General features: G+C 42.5%; 1 protein-coding gene across 1 annotated transcript; it reads right to left on the bottom strand.

Annotated features, from left to right (window-relative positions):
* Positions 1–5,832: 5,832 nt before the first annotated feature.
* Positions 5,833–7,911, bottom strand: LOC127787536 (uncharacterized). Its single transcript, XM_052315595.1, has one exon. It carries the CDS (start codon positions 7,909–7,911, stop codon positions 5,833–5,835), a length of 2,079 nt encoding a protein of 692 aa, XP_052171555.1.
* Positions 7,912–8,553: the final 642 nt, after the last annotated feature.

Raw genomic sequence — 8,553 nt, 5'->3', positions numbered from 1 at the left:
ACCCCGTGGTAGGCCACGGTATTTGATGTTATGATATTATTTTTCCCTGTGTATGTTATGACTCATTTAGTTTAAGACTATGTATCTTGTTAGCTAAATGGGCAAGACTGGGGCTTCCGGGATTTCATCTGCATGTGAAGATTGTTCTTGAAACCACCGCGGGTGCTGGCCTGTGTAAGCATGTGAGATTGTTTATTGGACCATTGTATGTGTCAGGCATGTTGAAAGTTGTTCTTGCTGCACCGCGCATGATAATCAGAAAAAAAAAATCCCTAGGAATTCCCTTATAGTGGCACGCCCGACGAGGCGGGGTGTTACATGAGATGGAAGGGAAGTTAGCCGAAAGAAGCTAGGAGAAATGGCAGAAATAGAGGCTGAAGCTGGGCGAGCAAATGGCCGGGCAGTCGAGGGCGAACTAGAAACAATGTTGGTGGCCGAAGGAAACCCGAAAGCGACCGGAGCAGGTCGCAACAACAACCCGCGACCATAGTCGTGAGCTTACTGTGCTTGGGTAGCATCCATGGTCGCCGGAGCAGCCGCAATGATGGCTGCTGGAACGTCGGGCGGCGACCGGCAGGGTCAGGGAAGGTCGATGGTGGCCGGCGATGGTGGTAGCAGCCAGCGGCTGGCTCACACAGAGGGCTGGCCAAGAAGCTGGTTCACGCATGGGAAGAGCAAGGGAGGAAGAAAGAAGAAAGAACGAATGAAAAAGGAAAAAAAGAAAAAAAAAAAAAAGGAAGAGAAAGGAAAATGGAGGAAAAATGAGAAAATAGGAAGAAAAATTGAGAAAAATTAGGAAAAAGCTTTCGAAAAATCCCAAAAAATTCTAAGGATTAATTTGAGGCTAAAGAAGCATGGCAAAGCCAAGAATTTATTTAGACATGCATTTCAAGTCAAGGCACGCATATCGAGAAAGCCTGTAAGGCTAAGGTAAGGTGACTGGTTCTATCCCGAAGGTTGATTTAGTTTCGTATAAATGATTATATTGCGTCAAATGTGTAACACCCTGCCTTACACGGGCGCGTTACTATAAGGAAATTCCCGGGAATCTTTTTTTTTTTCTTTCAAAGTCTGTCACACACGGCGTCGTGGATACAATCTTCACATGCAAATGAAAAACCCGTCACATACAATGGCCGACGCCCGCGGTGATTCCAAAAACAATCTTCACATGCAGGTAAAAATCCCGAGAACCCCAGTCTTACTTGCTTAACTAACAAGATCAAAAGACTTAAGACTAAACGAGACATGATATAACACAACGGAATAAATACATCAAAGTGTCGTGGCCTACCACGAGTTTCATACAAAGTATTCCCGTACTGAAATATGTAATACACGCTGCAATATTACTAAATGATATCAGCAGTATCATATGATCGTTCGTACATATATCAAAATAACTTCTGACATCTTCAAAATGGTAATAACGACTATCGACTTAAGCACCGTTGGCCCCACCGGCCATCTCCTCGACCTTGCTGCAATCCCTAGCTGGAACGTTGAATATTCTAGGGGCATAACCCATGTTAGATGATAAAACACCTAAGTGATGGCATGAGACAGTTTACACAATGCATGAACAACATATGAGCATGGCATATACAGAAAATGACAGCATGAAAATATGTCTAACTTGAGAAATCTCCCTGACATACTAAACCTCCCGTGGAATAAAACCACTCCACATTCCGTTGGGGTTGACCTTGCCCCGACATACTTAATCCCTCGAGTGCCCTACCGTGTCACTCGTTTACCAAGATTAACCTTGTCCCATTCTCAAAAAGACCCCATCCCGTCCCATATGGACCCAACAACGACACAAAAATCAACACCCCGATGTTATGAAAATACACGCCACGCACCTTCTTGTTTTAAAAACAAAAATAGTTGATACAATGTATCATATGATAGATATGCATATGACGCCACAATGTGCACAAATGAAACACCTATGCAAAACAAACCGGGGTTCAAGTGGGTATAACTGCTCACTAGAACTGGTCCGATCGCATGGATCCTAAGCTTGGGAGGGTAAAACCACTCACCAGAACCCTCCATACACACTTCAAATCATATTTAAGACAAGACAAAACAAGAGTCAAACCACTCACCTCAAATCAGAAAAGTTTGAATTTTGCCTCGAAAAACGTGCCTCGTCTCGAAATTCGTGCAATCCTTCTTTCCAATTCACCAATCGTCTCCTATGCATCATTAGGACCTCAAAAATCAATATTTCTATTTTTCCTCAATTTTCTCTATTTTTCTTTATTTTTAAACCTTTCTTACCTTCGAAAATTCATAAAAAATACCTAACATCAAGTTTCACCAAATATTTTTCCATGATAATTCCTAAAATAATTTTACAAAAATTAAAAAATTAAAATCAAGGACAAACCCTACCTCACGCGCCACCTAGGAGTTCGGCGAGTGAAGCCCACGCGCGGCCGGTGCAGTCGTCTTCTCCGGTCTTCTTCTCCGGCTCCGGCGAACTCCAATGCTTCAAATGACCACAGGGGCTTGTAGAGCTTGATGAGGCGACCTCAATGGTGCCTTCAATCATCGAAAAAAGTCACCGGAGGTGGCTTTAAAAGCCAGTTGCAGGTCGCGGCGTCGGCAAACCCGATTTTTTGGCCAACTCACTGAAACCTTGCTATCTCTACACCAAACGATCCCAAATTCTCCAGAATTGATCCTTAAAACACAAAGAACAAAAGCCCCTTATCCTTAAGCCTCGATTCAGGCCAAAATGAGAGAAATTTGGTCAATTTTTGCTTTAACCCTTTCGGTCGAGAACTCCTTTTATACTCGACCTCGACCCAAATTTCCACCACCAATCGATTGCTCTTATCCCCTTAACCCTAGATCTAGCCTCCAAACCAATTAAGAAACCCCAAATCATGAGCTACAACCCTCACAAGATTCGGCCAAATCCAAAATTTTCTTCCGCCATTAAAACCGGTCACGTTGCCGCCGTGCTCGGCCAATGGCCACCCCCTGAAGCTTCATCATCACCTGAAGACCAATCTAGCACCTCTAGGCAAGCTTCCCGACGTCCAGAGGCGGCTGCCGGCGGCCATGTGCGGCGGTCGCGTTCACACTATGAAATTTTGAAAAATTGCATTTTAGCCCCTAGCCAACTTTTAATTACATTTTCTCCCATTTTTGGATACCCCTAGACTATCTAACACTTTCACTACTGCCCATAAGTTCCATACTTTTCATTTCCTCAAGAAATTTCTAAAAAATTTGTCGTTTTGACCTCCCTCGGATACTTTGTAAAATCTGCACTTTTGCCCGAATGCCCTTAATTGCATGTTTTTGACTTCAAACCTTTGAAAATCCCTTGATCTTGTTGAATATTGTTTATTTGGGAAATTTGACCTTTATTGGCTTGCTTGATGTAGTCCCTCGCCTTCTGTTTATGCTTGGAGTATTGCACTTAGGCCCAAAACTATTGTGAATTTCATTTTTGACCTCATAATTTTCGAAAATTCTCTTAACATTAAATACTGGGTATTACATCCTCCCCCTCTAAAAAGAAATTTCGTCCTCGAAATTACTAACTTATGACATTAAATAAATGCAGATAAGAAATTTTCATTTCTTCTTCGCATTCCCACGTAGCTTCTTCCTCGTCATGATTGCTCCATACTACCTTTACCAATGGGATAACCTTATTTCTTAAGACTTGGTCTCTTCGATCTAAGATTTGCACTGGCTCTTTCGGGTATGTTAGATCGTTTCGTATCTCAACAATCTCATTTCGAAGTACTTGAGTAGGATCCGGCTCATGTTTCCGTAGTTGAGACACGTGAAATACGTTGTGGATATTTGATAATGCCACAGGTAATGCTACTCTGTAAGCTACTAACCTAATTTTCTCCAAAATTTCATAGGGTCCTATATATCTTGGGCTTAATTTCCCTTTCTTTTTTCCTCGAATCACTGATTTGAATGGAGAGACCTTTAAATATACCTTGTCACTGATCGAAAATTCCAAATTTCTCCTTCGTTGGTCAGCGTACGATTTCTGACGACTTTGACTTGTCCTCATTTTCTCCTGAATTTTCTTGATCTTCTCAGTAGTTGTTTGAACAATCTCAGGTCCAATTAATCCTACTTCTCTAGTCTCTACCCAGCAGAGTGGTGTTCTGCATTTTCGTCCGTACAATGCCTCGTAAGGGGCCATTCCAATGCTACTGTGGTGCCCATTGTTGTAGGAAAATTCTACCAGAGGTAGATGTTTCTCCCAGCTTCCTGAGAAATCCAAGATGCATGCCCTTAGCATGTCTTCGAGCTTCTGAATTGTTCGCTCGGATTATCCATCGGTTTTAGGGTGATAAGCTGTGCTGAGCTTTAACTGTGTTCCCATACACTTGTGGAAACTTTCCCAAAATCTTGACGTAAATCGTGGGTCTCGATCTAACACTATGCTTGCAGGGATTCCGTGTAATTGTATAATTTCCTCAATATATAGCTGAGCTAAAGCATGAGTCGGTTGGCTTATCTTAATAGGTAAGAAATGTGCCGACTTGGTCAATCGATCCACTATTACCCAAATAGCATCGTTTCCCTTGGGACTTCGAGGCAGATTAGTCACAAAATCCATAGTGACGTGATCCCACTTCCACTCGGGAATATCCAGTGGTTGCAGCATTCCTCCCGGAAACTGATGCTCAATTTTTATACGTTGATAGGTATCGCATTGTGCCACGTACCGTGCTACATCTTTTTTCATTCTAGGCCACCAATAAATTTCTCTAAGGTCCTTGTACATCTTTGTGGCTCCTGGATGTATAGTGTACTTAGCTCGATGAGCTTCCTTTAAGATGTTTTGCCTCAATTCTTGATCTTTTGGCACATAAATTCTTCCTTGGAATCGTAGTATACCATCATGATAACTGAATTTAGGTACCTTAACTTGATCATTCTTGTCTATCCATTGACTTCTTCTTGTGTCTATCTGAAGAGCTGACCTGATTTGATTCACCATATCAGGTTGAATTGTCAGGTTTGCCAAATATCCCTTGATCGGCTTAGGTTTAACACTTACTGTCAAGTGGCTGAAATCCTCAATCATTTCCCATTCCTTAACCATCATGCTAGCCACTATGTCAGAGCTTCTTTTGCTAAGAGCATCTACAACTACGTTTGCCTTCCCTGGATGATAGGAAATGGTACAATCATAATCTTTCAAGTATTCCATCCATCTTCGTTGTCCCATATTCAGCTCCTTCTGATAAAAAATGTACTTTAAACTCTTGTGGTCTGTAAAATTTTCAAATTGCTCTCCGTAAAGATAATGTCTCCATAACTTCAAAGCATAAATTATGGCTGCTAACTCCAAATCGTGAGTCGGATAGTTCTGCTCATGCCTCTTCAATTGTCGAGATCCGTAAGCGATCACTTTCTCGTCTTGCATTAGAACGCATCCCAAACCTATTCCGAAGCATCGCTATACACCACATATTTTCCTGATTCTGTTGGCATTGCCAAAATCGGTGCTGTGGTTAGTCGTGCCTTAAGTTCTTGTAAGCTTTGCTCACACTTTTCGTCCCATTCGAACTTGACTTCCTTTTGTATCAATCGGGTAAGTGGAGCGGATATCTTCGAGAATCCTTCTAGAAACCTTCTGTAGTATCCAGCTAATCCCAGAAAACTTCAAATTTCCCCGACATTCTTAGGTGCTTGCCATCTTTGAATTGCTTCTATTTTTGGTGGATCGACGGCTATACCCTCTGCAGAAATTATGTGTCCAAGAAAAGCTACCTGAGTAAGCCAAAATTCACATTTTGAAAACTTGGCGTACAACTGGTGATGCTTTAAGGTCTACATAACTATCCTCAAATGATCCTCGTGTTCTTTTTCATTGGCAGAGTATATCAAAATATCATCTATGAAAACTATTACGAACTTGTCCAAGAAGGGTCTAAAAGTTCGGTTCATTAAGTCCATAAATGCAGCAGGTGCATTAGTTAATCCAAACGGCATCACTAAATATTCGTAGTGACCATACCGTGATCTAAAAGCAGTCTTGGGTACATCTTCTGGTTTGATCTTCATCTGATAGTATCCTGATCGAAGGTCTATCTTAGAAAATATCCTAGCTCCTTGAAGTTGATCAAACAATTCTTCAATCCTAGGCAACGGATACTTGTTCTTTATAGTTACCTTATTCAACTGCCGATAATCGGTACACATCCGCAAAGTACCATCTTTCTTCTTTACGAACAGAATCGGAGCTCCCCAAGGTGACGCACTAGGTCTGATAAATCCTTTGTCGATCGAGTCCTGCAATTGCTCCTTTAATTCCCTCATTTCAACTGGGGCCATCTTGTATGGAGGTATGGATATAGGTTGCGTACTGGGTACAAGATCTATTGAAAATTCAATTTCTCTAGGGGGTGGTAATCCTGGTAAGTCTTCAGGAAAGACCTCAGGGTACTCATTCACGACCCTCACCGACTCTAATTCGAGATTCTTCTTGCTTGTCTCCGGTTTGGCTGATTGCATTGCTTGCAGAATCACGCCATGCTTTCTTTTACTATTCTGGCCTTGGAACGAAATCCATTCCCCACTAGGTTTATGTAAGCTCACTGTCTTATTCTTGCAATCCACTTTAGCTTCATGTGTCGATAGGAAATCCATTCCTATGATTACATCGAAATCTTGAATATCTAACATGGCTAAGTTTATCTTGAAACTTTCCCCTCCCATATCCAGATTGCAACCCTGACATCCCACTGCTGTCTCTAAGGTTGAACCCATAAGTGTAGCTATTAACATTTGATAACCTAACTTCCTAGGTTCTAGCTTTAGACTTTCTACTGATGCATGCGAAACAAACGAATGCGTAGCACTCGGGTCTATTAAAGCATGAACTGGAATGTTTGAAAAGAGTAGTGTACCTTCAATTACTGTAGGATCGGCCTCAGCATCCTCACAAGTTAAATTGTACACCCGGCCAGGACGAACATTCGGTGCTCCTCCACTTGACGGCTCCATCTTTTGTTTCTTTGGGCACTCTCGCGAGATATACCCTGGTTGTCCGCAGTTATAGCACACCACTTTTCCCTGGTACCCGACTTGGGGCATTCCTTCGATCTTTGGGCAATTTCTTCCAATGTGGCCTTCTTCGCTGCAAGCATAGCATTTCACGATGCATTTTTTTCCAAAGTGCTTCTTCTTACACCGAGGGCACTTCCCATCATCCTTAGATTGAGCTGTTACATTTCCCGACTTACTACCCTTGCTCCCTTCTTCAGTCTTGATTATTTTCACCCTCGTCAGGTTTCTTTCAATAGTCAGAGCTCGATGTAATGCTTCCTTGTAAGTGTCAATGTCCCATCCGCTTAACACTTGCTGAAGACTTACTTGCAATCCTGAAATAAACTTCTGTGCCTTCTGACTTTCGTCGGTTTCGTACATAGGCACGTACTTAATCAATTGAGTGAATCGGTTGTCGTATAGATTCACAGACATCTCGTCAGTCTGCTTGAGTCTCATAAACTCCCAGATTCTTTCTTCCTTCCAGCTTTTGGGAAAATACTTGGCGTTAAACTCTTCCTTGAATCCCGCCCAGGTATATACTGGCGCATCTTCATCTTCTTCCTCGCGTTCTTGTTGAGATCTTATCATCGAATGCTCGGTAGATTGCCACCACCGACCTACTTCTTCTTCCAACGTATAAGTTGCACACCTTACTTTCTCCTCTTCACTGCACTGTAGGTGTTGAAGTAGTTTCTCTGTCTGCTCAAGCCAGTACTCGGTTGAGCTAGGATTGTCACCAATCCTTCCTTTTAACACAGGGGGTCTCAAGTGTCGGTATCGCTCCAATGCCGTGGTCGTGTGCCGAGTAGGCTCCTCTCGACTCACGTATGTCAGCATGTTCTCTAAAAATCGCTCCATTCTCTCAAATCAGTCCTCACTGGAACTCGATTCTCCGACATATCTTTTATTTCCTCCTGAGTGATTCCTGCGATCACCCTGGTCACCGGGATTACTTTCCTCCCTTCTCCCATTTCCGTCGTGGGCTGCATCTCGGAGTCTTCGTGTATTCACCATCTAAAGTGAATCACGGAAACAAATTATGCACAAGACAAGAGTATTTCTATATAAGAGGGACAGTTTTATTTATCAACAGTATCCCACAAAACATAACAACTTAGCACAACTGAAAAGGAAATAGACATAACATCTTATTATATTTTATATATTCCTTCTTCCTTCAGTTATCTCTTCGACCTTGATCAGTAGTACTTCGGCCTCCAGATCCACGTTTCCTTGTGGTCCCCGTCACTGTCAGATGCCACTGGGGGTCCTTCATCATCATCCTAAGCCTCCTGAGATTCCTCATCGGAACTGATGTCGATGACCTCAACCTCGGGATTTGCAACACCTTCTTCCTGATTTTCCTCATCCATAACTTCCCCATGTAGGTCCTCATGCTCGTCCCTCATCCTTGTGCAAAATTCATGTAAAGAGTCATAATCCCAGATCTCCCATAACCATTGAGCGAAATTCTTCCACTCTCCTTCCATCTGGTCAATA

This window comes from Diospyros lotus, chromosome 12 (assembly GCF_014633365.1).
Source record: "Diospyros lotus cultivar Yz01 chromosome 12, ASM1463336v1, whole genome shotgun sequence".
NCBI classification, from domain to species: Eukaryota; Viridiplantae; Streptophyta; class Magnoliopsida; order Ericales; family Ebenaceae; genus Diospyros; species Diospyros lotus.
The sequence above is the reverse complement of the archived record's forward strand: the minus strand, read 5'-3'. Positions and strand labels throughout refer to the sequence as shown.